Source organism: Sycon ciliatum, chromosome 2 (assembly GCF_964019385.1).
Source record: "Sycon ciliatum chromosome 2, ocSycCili1.1, whole genome shotgun sequence".
Classification (NCBI taxonomy): domain Eukaryota; kingdom Metazoa; phylum Porifera; class Calcarea; order Leucosolenida; family Sycettidae; genus Sycon; species Sycon ciliatum.
In genome coordinates this window covers 14,481,212-14,493,933 of record NC_088644.1, presented here as the reverse complement: position 1 = coordinate 14,493,933, position 12,722 = coordinate 14,481,212, and the positions used below count along the sequence as shown (strand labels likewise).

Below are 12,722 nucleotides of genomic sequence, written 5' to 3'. Positions count from 1 at the left end.
TCATTGCTAACAATGGTACGAAAGTAATCCCAGGAAATAGTAGAACAGGTAAAACCGGAATATGTGTAGCCAGTCAGCAGGAAAGCAGAATGCGCGCACGGTAAAGTCTGTAATCATTCGGAAAGAGAAAGAAAGACATGGAGAGAAGAAGGACGGGGGAGCCCGCTGATAAACGTCATGCTTACAATGTGCGTATATGAGGGTCACGTTGAGGAGCCCGCTCACCCAACGTGCCATTGCTCAGCGGCTTCTTATTGGTAAGTTATTCCCAATGGAACACAGTTGAGAAAGCGGTCAAGTGCTCACATCTACACTAGACACCTGGTCACCGTGGTCGCGCTGGCCGGCATTTCCCGCAGGTTACAACTTTTACAGCCTGTTTGGGAGCGTTTCTGTCACGTGAGTTTAACCTTTGAACCTTTGAGTTGAACCTTGGTGTGAAAGTTGTATCCTGCATGCATGGTGATCAGGTGACTGGTGTGTCCATAAGGGCCGAACGCTGCATCGCAGGCTTCTCGGACCAAAACCAGACGACTCCGGGCCGCGCCCAAAAGACTACAACATATGGGCCAATCACGTTCATCCGTGCTTTTATAAGAACAAAATGGCGCTTTTAGTGACTTTTTGCAAACAAATCCCCATCTAGTATGGCGCAGTCAGCCAGTTTCGGTGGGAGTGTGCGAGTTCGATTGGGAAAAAAGGAGGAAGGGAGCGTCTCAACTTCCTCGGACCAAGACCATTCGACTCAGCACTTCGAACACTACAACTGGTAAAAATTTGTTTTTAGGCTATCTTCTCCGTATTTGAAGAAGAAGTTGGTGCGGCTTTGGCGATAGTTCAACACACATTTCTCCTTATTTGGCATTGGGAAAGACATATACAGTGAAACCTGTCTCAGGCGACCACTCAATGGCCGAGAAAAATTGGTTACCTTGGCCAGGTGGTCTTCTTATCCAGGTTCAGTGGGTCATGTGACCATATTCACTTCGTATATATGTGATAATTGTATCACTTTGATCAGTGTATCACACTACACACACCTATGCATGTGTGCCTGAGCCACGGTGCCTGAGACCTGTGAAGTGTTGTGCATGCACCATGTACATCTACATTGTAGTAGTCACACCTCCTGCGCTGATGTGTAGATCTACCATGCATGATGCACAGTGCAATGCGTACATGTACATGTCTAAGCAGGGTGCAACGCGGTCGAGGGTGGGTGGTCGTCGGTCGCGTTGAGCGAGTGGTCGCCTTATGCGAGCTGTTTTGAATGTGAATGCGTACAGTAAAGTCGGATAAAAGCCGGGCTTATAAGCATATAAGCCGCTTTCTGCATCAGGCTTGTATGCAAACCATGCTTATATGCACCACTGATATTTTTGCCAGGCTTGTATCCACATAGAAGCCAGGCTTCTACGCACGACACGCGTAGATCTACCACTTACTACCGGTATGGCGGCAGTTTTACTATGCACCGTAGATAGCGCATGCACTCTTGACCTACCCGATCCGCGCTTGCATAGAAGCCAGGCTTCTACGCGCGACAGGCTTATATTATGCATTTGACCCGTTTGATTTTCAGGCTTTTATCCGCGATGTGCTTGTATGCAAACCCGGCTTTTATGCGCGACTTTACGGTAAGTGACAAAGGAAAGTGGTCGCCATGGTCAAGTGGTCGCCATATCTGCGTTGTCGCCATTCAAGGTTTTGCTGTATGTACGTCGTCAACCCCTAGGCGACATTTTCAATATAGAAGTCTTTAGCTCTGAATGGGTTAATAAGAATCAATTGAGTGATTTCTGGAGCAAAATGAAGACGTCTCCAATTCTTCAATAGTGAGGTTATACATTCCAAAATTCGGCAAAAGACTCGGCACGTGGGAGCGAGGTCGAAAATGCACACGAATATTCAGCATGTTTGTTCGGAATAAGCTCATTTTGCCAAAATTAACCCGGCTGCTGCATGGACGATAAGTGCTGCGAATAGTGGTCATGCACCCTGGCCTAAGTAGCTTACTTGGCTAATTGAAAGTCTGCCGACCTTGGCCACGTTATGTTGCTAATACATGCACAACCCCAGTCACAGAGCACAAGTTGGTTGAGTTTGGCCGTCAAAAGGCCAGCGCAAGGTATCCAGGGTGCGGGTCTGATTCCAGCGAAGGACAATGTGGTACCCCGCAGCGCAAGGGTAGCGTGATACCCTACGCCAACGTGCGCCCTGCATGAGTAGCGTGATACTCGCCTAGCGCTTTTGCTGTTGCCTAGCAACGCATTTCTGTCTTTCCTGGGCCCCCAAATGCATGTTGTGTGGCCCTGCGCATGACTGCACGTTGTTATAGCAACCTTGAAAATCTTTAGCCGGTTACCAACAAGCTAGGGATCAGACCAAGCCGCCGAATGCCCCCGCCGGCCACCGGCGCTTCATTGCAATTGAATGTTGTCAAGAATAGTGAGCAAGGACAGATCAAATTATGCAAATACATGTACATGTAGCTTGGAGGACCATCATGCTCAGTGGCACTCATTGTGAGACATAGGAGAATGTGCTGGGCGAATGGCCGCATAATTCGCGTCTAAACTCACCACGAGATCCAAGTCATTTACATCCATCTTGTACGTCTTTAGCGCACCTCGTCGCGCAACATCAACCAATTCAAACCCATCATCACTTTCTCTAGCGCCTTTCTCCGGTGGTTCATCCTCAACTTTAGCTCCTGGATCATAATGTCTTTTCATCTGGCGAGGAGCATCTAGCTGATGGCTACTGGCGTCCATTGTTGTCCCCTATATCAAGACAGTCAAATCGATTGAAAACCAGCATTCGTTCCGTCAGTCGGAAGAGCTTCTTCGCCACTAATATCTGAATCAAGCGGCACATTTTCCTGTCAACTGTGAATCACTGATACTCAATCTCCAGAGAAAACATGCTTTAGGGTGTGACATCTTCAGGGTGGTTTGCAGGAATGGAACTGAACCTGAGAACAATGAACACACTTTACCATTAACCCATCATTGGCGTTCGTGGTGTGTTTGTGTATAGCAAGGACAATTTTAATTACAACGTTTGTCGAAAGTTAGCCGAAAAGTTAGCCGAAAAGTTAGCCGAAAAGTTAGCCGAAAAGTTAGCCTTGCATGACAAAAGCTCGTAAGCTTTGCATCCAGCAAACAACCAACCCCGGGGTAGATGAAAACATTTGACCAATCAGCATCAAGCCCACCAGAAACATTTAACCAATCAGCATCGAGCCCGCCAAAAAGGCCGCCAAAAACATTTGACCAATCAGCATCGTGCCCGCCAAAATCATGATTCATCTCATTTTAAAGGTTCCTTACACGATACCGCCATCTTTGTCAGCTGATACAGTATGGAAATAAGATCACAGTCAAACGTGTGCATGTTCTGGATCACGTGATCAAGTGAATATGTTTCCCAGCAATAAGCATCAATTAATGATGTCATAAGAGATATATCAGATGGAGATAAAAGCAGCAAATTCGAACGCAACGTGGACAGTTGCAATGAAGCCACCATCCTAGTCGACTCCATGAGATGCAGTACGTATAGGAGTGGGAAATGCTGAGGAAGAGGTTTCATGATTCGACTGAACATCAGCCAGGACACATTGCTATGAGGTAAGCAGGAATGTAGTTTACGTAATGCATCCACATTCGTATCGTATACTATACAGGATAATGCTATAGCATAGGTTAGACTCTTGTACAAACAGGACTTCTTCATCGCACTTATCTGCTCTCGAAGAGGGTGTACACGAAGCTGATCGGATAAGAGTTCAGTTTTCGAAAGAAAATGCAAAAGATGACGATCCACACCACATAACCGCTCATGTGCAGCGTAAGTATCAAAATCAGAATCCACCTTCACCCCATATCATCGTCATCTTCATAATGAAACATTATCCAACAATGTACCTACTTTATAAACCCACTCCCATCCGGGGCAATTAGCAGGTACAACCATTGGGGTACAATCATGATGTCATGCCCCTCAACCACCTACAACACCCGAAAAATGATTTTTAACGTAAAAATAGGACGACCGTTTTTTACCCCAAAAATGGGGCCGTCAGCTCCCTTTGATATGGTGACAGCATGTCCCGGCTGACTGTGAAGCGATCCGGAGCCAATGGATAGTCATTAAAATAGTCGTGTAACATCTCTGGAATCCTGAGGTCACACTCAACCATATAGCCTCTCGGTGCATCTGCTGGATGTTGTATGTCGTCAATCAACTGGTGTCTGTAGGGGGTTAGGAAGTTGACTCCCCCAACAGGGCAGTGGTTGCATCATAGACCACCCGTAGAGATGGTTGGCATCCAGGTACGTGATGTACGCGTGCTGGGTTGACTTGCATCCTGATCCTGCACGGGTAGTGATTGTTGGCGACTGTCTATCTGTTGGATGCCATGCTGAGCCCACCCCTCTTTCCATGCTCGATGAAATTATAGACGTCAATAGGTCGCTGATCTCTCATCCAGCGAGACCTTGGTGAGCTTCAGGAGTGCGTCCCAGGCAAGTCCAGGAACTGTGTAAGGTAGACACGTTCTGACCTGTTGTGACAGACACTGATGGTAAATTGTGTTTAGTAAAAAAAAGGAGAAGATGTCCTGTCAGGTGGTCATTTGCAACCTCTTTCTTTTCGAGATGGCGACCTCATCCTGCCTCTCCTCCTCCACTTCAACTTGAGATGTTCACGAAGAAGAAGGTATCTCCTGCTCCTACAACTCTGCACAAGATGGAAATCGTCAGTGATGGTGTGTCTGTCTGTCTGTCTGTCTTTCTGTCCGTTTGTCGGTCGGTCTGTTTGCCTGTCTGTGTACCAGTGTCATTATGTGTGTATGTGGTATGACTTTGGTTTCTGCAAAACAGATCATCATATTTCCAGAGCTGGATGATCTGGTGGTTCAATATGGTATATGCCTTATAGAAACTGAACTATAAACCTTCTCTATAAAGACTATCCTACCATATATTAAAATCAGCCTTATATGAACTTACCAATACTCTTCGCATGTTTTCCCCATCCAAATCATATTAACCCATTCACCGCTAAAGACGTATATACCGTATATTCTCTATTATAAGCACAGGTCTCCATTACTAGCACAGTCTCTAATACTAGCACACTGTGAGCACCTTTCGAAACATTATAAGCACAGTCTCTATTATTAGCACGGTCTTGGTGGAAATCAATGCTGCATGCGTGATATCTAGCATGTATTTCTTCTTGCTCTGTATGGATATATTCAATATATTGGTTGAAAAATATAAGCACGGTCTCCAATATAAGCGCGGTCTCCAATATAAGCACGGGGTAGAGGGCTGTTGAAAAAATATAAGCACGGCGCTTATTATAGAGAATATACGGTATACGTCATTGAGAATGACTTTTTTAATGTAAAAATTCGGCGCCCGGTTTTTTACCACAAAAATGGGGCCACCAGCTCCCTTTGATATGGTGACAGGATGTGCCGGCTGACTGTGACGCGATCCGGAGTCAATGGATAATCATTGAAAATAGTCGTGTAACATCTCTGGAATCCTGAGGTCACACACCCACACACTCAACCATATTATAGCCTCTCGGTGCATCTGCTGGATGTTGTAGTATGTCGTCAATCAACTGGTGTCTGTAGGGGGGTTAGGAAGTTTAGACCACCCGTAGAGATTGTTGGCATCCAGGTACGTGATGTACGCGTGCTGGGATGACTTGCATCATGATCCTGCACGGGTAGTGATTGTTGGCGACTGTCCATCTGTTCGATGCCATGCTGATCCCACCACCATCCCCCTTCTTTCCATCCTCGATGACATTGTAGATGACGATAGGTCGCAGATCTCTCATCCAGCGAGACCTTGGTGAGCTTCGGTCCCAGTATATATAGTCAATTTGAGCCTTCCCTCTTGTGCGTAGTCGTCCGCGGTGGTTTGGTACAATTCGTGCTTTCAGTACGAGAGGTTGCGGGTACGAATCCAGCTTTGTTACATGATGCGTTTTTTCTTCTTCACGGTCTGGGTATAATAGGCGATTTGAGCCTTCGGTCTTGTGTGTAGTCGTCCTGGTCGTTTGGTACAGTTCATGCCTTCCGTACGAGAGGTTGCGGGTACGAACCCCGCTTTGTTACATGATGCTTCTTTTCTTCAAAGCCTCAGACAGAAAGGCCCTCAATGAGTGTTTCATAAGGACAATTGTTTCATAAATGACTGTATACCTTATATGACCTGGCCAGGTTACGCATGCCATATAAGGCATCTTCCACCCTATATGGAATATGCCTTATTTAAAACTACAGCATGTACACCTTCCCTATAAGGACACTTCTCCCCTATATGGCACATGCCTTATAGGACCAAACCAGTGTACACCTTCCCTATATGGACACTTCACCCATATATGGCACATGCCTTATATGACATCCGTGTACACCTTCCCTATAAGGACACTTCACCCCTATATGGCACATGCCTTATATGACCTCATCCGTTTACACCTTCCCTATAAGGACACTTCTCCCCTCTATGGAATATGCCTTATATGACCTCATCCGTGTACACCTTCCCTATAAGGAAGCTCCACCCCTATGGAAATGCCTTATATGACCTGAACCACGTGCACCTTCCTTATAAGGACACTTCACCCCTATATAGACCATCCAGACATATATAGCACATTATACCATATCACCCTATATAGACACTACTTCCATATAAAGCACAGAGGTCAATCCCAAAGGTCAAAGGTCACATTCCTTATATGGACCAGTCATCCGTATTTGGAAAGGTCAAAGGTCACAGCAAAGGTCAAAGGTCAAATGCCATCTTCCATATATGGACTATTCATCCTTATATGGCAGCTCAAAGGTCAAATGTCATCTGCCATATATGGACTATTCTTCCTTATTAGGCAGCCAGGGGTCAAAGGTCACTTTTGGATCAGAACCCCCACCGCACTATACTACTGTCGCCATTAATTTAAAGGTTTTACTGTATGTACGTCGTCAACCCCTAGGCGTCATTTTCAATATAGAAGTCTTTAACGCTGAATGGGTTTGGTGCGAAAATTCGACATTTTGATGTTCGACAAATGACCGAAGAACGGCAAACCGAGATTCGGAATGCAAACTCTCACTATTGTAGTACCTGCATCTACGCAATCCACACCAGTCCAAATGAACGCTGGGAAATGTTACGGAAGATAACTGAACGAAAACGTTCAGTACTAAAATTTCTTAGTGTTCATTTGGACTGATGTGGATTGCGCAGATACATGTACTACATGGAAAGATTGAATGATTGTGTAAAGATGCATGCCTGTGATGAAAGAACAGTACCAGGTAAGGACCGGCTCGCTGCAGGCTGCGTCGCACTGCCCGCCGAGGGAAAATCATCCAGCCCGTTCTGGGCCAATCACATACTGCCCACAGAGGTGGTACAAATTGGCGTCGTGGCCAGCAAACCGCCCGTCGAGGGCTAAACCAGCGCAAAGTCCACTGAGGGCACACAACATGCCACCAAAGCCAAAAATCCGCCTACAGAGGGTTAAATCATCTTACCCCCTGGGGGCCAGAAGTATACAGCTTATCGTGTGCACACAAATGGCCAACGAGGCAAGTAAACTGCCCACCGTGGGCCTTCATCATCTTGCCTGCCGAGGGTACACGAACAGCCAGAAGGTTCACACAACTGCGTGGCATCACGCCTCACATCATACAGACAGAATAGGTGGACCATTTGACCCCCCCCCCCCCCCTCACCCCAAGCGGGGAAACAAAATGCCAAAGGAAAAGGGTGGAAAGGGAGGGACAATCTGCGTCTTGGCAAACTAACAGCGAAGTACGATCATTTCGCACCAAGACCGCTCGACAAGACATGTCTCCGAATTAGACACCTTACGTACGATTTTCCTTAAACCTTTGTCATGTCACACTTTATTTGGACTTGTGTACATGTTAATCGGGCAGTCAAGGGTTCAAATGCTCTTGGGGTGCTTCTGAGTAACAAGATGTGTACGTGGTATTGAATGTTTAACAGGTATCAGCTGTCCACAACCAGATTCACTTACCAATGGTAAATCCAGACATACAGGTGTGAGATACCAGGATACAGTAACTTATAAATGTGATACAGGATATTCCATGGTGGATCATCCAACTGGTACGCTGACAGCAACGTGTATGGCAAACAAGCGGTGGTCTTCTCGGACACCTTCATGTGAACGTAAGTGATGGACTATTATCACTCCTGCTGTTGCGTATCGGTTCTATTAGAAAGAAAGACTTTTCATAGCTCATTTTTGTTGTGGTCCTTTCGTATATTTTGGTTTGTTTTGCGTTCTCCTTTTGACTCTGTTGGACTGTTTCGGTTGCATGTGTAGTTTTTAAATGAACCAAGGAACGCTTACGTTATTGTCATGCGTTATGTTTTGTTTGTGTACATGCTCATATGCTGCCATCATGTTTGTCTTTTTCTTCAGTTTCCAGTTTACCTCGTCGTGTCCGGTCTTCTTGTTTGTCCGTCTCCGTCTTGTCGAATAGTTATGTAAAACTTTAGTTAAGTTTCGTTGTTGTGTGTGGCGGGTCGGATGGGCAGGGAGGCTGGGCCCCTGAGGCCTGGACAACATGTGCGGGTGCACAAAATTTGGCGATCATGCGATGATAATCAGGGAGACGAGGAACTGGTAGGAACTCCGGTGCGAAGGAAAATGCATAGAGAAGAAATAACCAAAACGACGTCATCTGAGCTGAAGGCGCTGAGCGAGGAAAAGTCTGCGAGGAGTGGCTGGTTCGTCGGAGCTGAATGCGCTGAGAGCAGATGAAGATGGATAAACATCTGCGAGGAGTTGCTGGTTCGTCGGAGCTGAATGCGCTGAGCGCAGGGACGTCCCGCGAGGTGGCTGGTCAAGATGAGGTTGGTGTGACGGTTCGTCGGAGCTGAATGCGCTGAGGGCAGATGAAGATGGATAAACGTCTGCAAGGAGAGGCTGGTTCCTATGACAAGGATGGGGCGAAGGAAAACGCATCGTGAACAAATAACCCAATGTGAGTGTGAAGCGGAGTTTGGAAGGTGCTCCTGCTGTGATGTGGTTGATTAGTTTGATTTGCTGTGATTTGTTGGTATTAGTCTGTTTTGCTCGATTTTTTTGATGAGTTTGATTTGTTTGTCCCTGGTCGGACGTTGATTTTCATTGTAGTTTGTTGGCGTATCGATTGTGTATTTGTTTCTATTTTGCCTCTTTTTAAGATTGATTAGTGCGCTTGCTGCGTATGGCACAGTGTTCGCGGTCCTCGTATACCTCGTAGAGCCCTGAAAAGGTCTTTGGTGGGGAATATGTTGCGTATCGGTTCTATTAGTAAGAAAGACTTTTCATGGCATAACGGTTTTTGCCTAGGTACGCTTCTATAGTTTTGAAATGGACTGTAGTTGGTATGTGGCAGCTGATGGGACAGAGAGACTTTTGCTCCCCGAGCTTGTGTATGTAAATAGTGTTTTCTGGTTTGAGGGAAAGAGACAAACGGGAAAAGTCTGAAGAAAAAATTGACTGTCACTATAAATAGTGTCATCAGCACACGAAGCACAGAAGCCATATAATTTCGACTAGGCCTTTCGTACCATTACTCTTCAAGTCGAATAGAATGGTGATTAACAAGGTAGCAAGCAAGTCCTTATAACCGGCACTTTGGCGGTCAGAGCATTGACAAAAATAGCACTTGAAAATAGCGCTAGTGGTGCCAACAACATATTTGGCGGTCAGAGCATAGACCAAATAGAACTTAAAAGATAGCGCTAGTGGTGCCAACTACACAGTGAGACAATGAATATTACCAGTATCAGACAACAGTGGGGACCACGGTACTACAATGTCAAAACAGTGACAACTTTCGCACATACTTCTTTTGGGCGCACAGTTCAGGCTTCAGCTTGGCAATGTACACTGCCTCCAGCACAGCAAGGTGAGAATTTTGCGCGAACGCGCTTGAATCGTGAAGTGAGAGTGGGTGCCATGTTTGCAGACTTCACTTAGGCAGGCTGGTGACGATGTCAGGTGACGGAGTATCGCCGAGTCCTTCTCATTATTGTCATTGTCCGTTGGTCCATTCCTGTGGTAGCTATTGTGCATCGCCGTTGTGCCGCTGGCGACTTCTCTGCCGGGCGAGGAGAAGGCCTAGTCGAAATGGCTTCTGTGCTTCGTGTGCTGATTTGCTTTCCTCCAACCAAAAACCTATCAAATAGTGTTTTACGTCGACCATGACGGCTCGCTTTGAATTGCAGAACGGCTGCTCCGATACGAACTCTAAAACCAGAATAATAATATTGGTTAGCATTCCGCGCACGCAGACGGCATGCAGGCAGGCATACATCATTAGCATTCCGCGCACACAGACGGCATGCAGACAGGCATACACCACACGAATAAGGCTAGGTTGTGTTGGGCAAGTACTGGTGACGAGGAACTGGTTGGTCTTTGCCGCAAGGTAGGCACGAGCCCGTGAGGCTGCGAGTGCCGCAGAAAGGCAGAAGCCTGGAGGCTGTGATTGCCGCAGGAAGGCAGAAGCCCGGAGGCTGCGATTGCCGCAATGGAAAGGCAGGACCATAAGGCCATAATGCCGCAATAGAAAGGCAGACCAGTTATGAGTGACTCGCCACCAGGTTTATTGTACTTGAAGTAGGAATGATGCAATGTAGTATTAATGGTTAGTGGTGGGATGGTGGGTCAGCAAAAGACAAAGGCAGCAGGATGCAAGTCGGGCATGAGCCAAAGCAGAGAAGACTCAAAACTGAGAATGGTAAGGAGATGTGCCACGTTGCGGACTCGGACCCGATCAAAACTGAATTAATTATTGTGATGGCGTACGCATAAATTAATGTGATGCACAGCAGGCAGTCTTGCCGGTCGCGGCAAGGCGCCCTAAACAAGTGCCGCGGCCAGAACCGTAGAGGGCGCTGTTGCGCAGCAGATACGTAGTTGCGAGATGTGCGCCTACGCTAAACTGAATTCATTACATGAATACATCATTAGCATTCCGCGCACGCAGACGGCATGCAGGCAGGCATACATCATTAGCATTCCACGCACACAGACGGCATGCAGACAGGCATACACCACACGAATAAGGCTAGGTTGTGTTGGGCAAGTACTGGTGACGAGGAACTGGTTGGTCTTTGCCGCAAGGTAGTCACGAGCCCGTGAGGCTGCGAGTGCCGCAGAAAGGCAGAAGCCCGGAGGCCGTGATTGCCGCAGGAAGGCAGAAGCCCGGAGGCTGCGATTGCCGCAATGGAAAGGCAGGACCATAAGGCCATAATGCCGCAATAGAAAGGCAGACCAGTTATGAGTGACTCGCCATACCGCCAGTACATACCCATACACAACAGTATTGCAGTGCAGCATAGCATAGATCATTATGAGGGAATTGTGTGAATCGAGAAACATCGGTGTCAGGGAGATGATCTTACTGAGGATAGTTTGCTGGCCAGCGTTCGGGCCGATGACGGTGGTGTCCGGATGTAGCGTAGGCATGCATCACTGCGCCACCGCCCTGCGGAGCGGATCTGGTGGTCGGGGACGCCAGCAAGGGCAGCAGTGGTAGCGGCCCCGATACGGAAGCTGTGGCCTGCATAGTCCTGCCAGTTTGCCACGCCGCTGGTGCTAAGCAGCGTACGTACGTGGGCTGTAAAAGTGCTGCGGTTGAGGCGTTGCCCGTTGGCCAGGATGAACACAGCACTGCCTGGACGAGCAGAGGCGGTTGCAGTGAGGTAGGTGAGCATGGCTCTCACAGCGCAGTATGGCGGCACCGCTGGCCCGATCAGCACCGTCGTACCTTCCCCGGACGGGTCTGTCTTCGAGCGTGGTAGATGCGCATGGAGCATCCCTGACTCGAATGTCACACAGCCGCGCGTGGTAGGTGCTTCTAGCAGTTCACCGCATCTGAAGAAACCAAAGAACACGGCAAGCATAGCGGCATGCAGGCAGCGCTTGTCGTGAGGGCACATGGTTGGAGCAGCTAGGCAGGTGTCAACCAGACTGCAGAGAATAGGAAACGTGATTGGCAGCCTGGGGCGGACAGCGGCTACTCCATGGCAACGGCAAATACCGCGTACCACTCGCTTGAGGAAGTGCGCGCCCTCGGTCGGGTCGACATAACCGAGCTCCAGGTGCAGGTTCTTGATAGCACTGAGGTAAACCTTAATAGTCACTGGTCTGACCGACTGGGTTAGGGAGGCAGCAAAACTACTCAGCATTAGGTCTGAAGCGGGAAACGGGGACCATCTTTGAAGTTAGCAGAACTTGAGATACATAGATTCGCCGGCGGAATACGTTCGTCTGGTGTTGTCGGATAGAGCATGAGCAGCATACCGTGCTGCTAATTCGTCCGCGGCAGTTAGAATGACTGGAACAGGTCAGCTGTCGCCCGAGCTCCCGGAACCGCCTCGCGAAACGCCTGCATGTAAAAACGAGACAGAGCATCAGCGGCTTTGTTAGTGCATCCTGGAATATGCTTTGCTGACAGAATGAAGCCAAAGTTAGCGCACATGAAGAACAGCCGTCGTATCAGATCCATGACTGGGGGGGGGGGGGGGAGCAGCTACAACCATTGGACAGGCATGCCACTACAGCTTCGTTATCGCAGTACACGAGTATGCGGAGCTTGCGCCATTCAAGGCCCCAGGAGGAGCAAGCTGCGGCAATGGCGAACATCTCCTTCCACT

General features: G+C 47.9%; 1 protein-coding gene across 1 annotated transcript; it reads right to left on the bottom strand.

Annotated features, from left to right (window-relative positions):
* Positions 1-11,450: 11,450 nt before the first annotated feature.
* Positions 11,451-12,254, bottom strand: LOC135810391 (uncharacterized). Its single transcript, XM_065323884.1, has one exon. The coding sequence runs from the start codon at positions 12,252-12,254 to the stop codon at positions 11,451-11,453; it is 804 nt and encodes a 267-aa protein (XP_065179956.1).
* Positions 12,255-12,722: the final 468 nt, after the last annotated feature.

Coding starts and splice junctions, on each gene's coding strand:
- LOC135810391 (XM_065323884.1), bottom strand. CDS start 12,254: ATGCTGAGTAGTTTTGCTGCCTCCCTAACCCAGTCGGTCAGACCAGTG.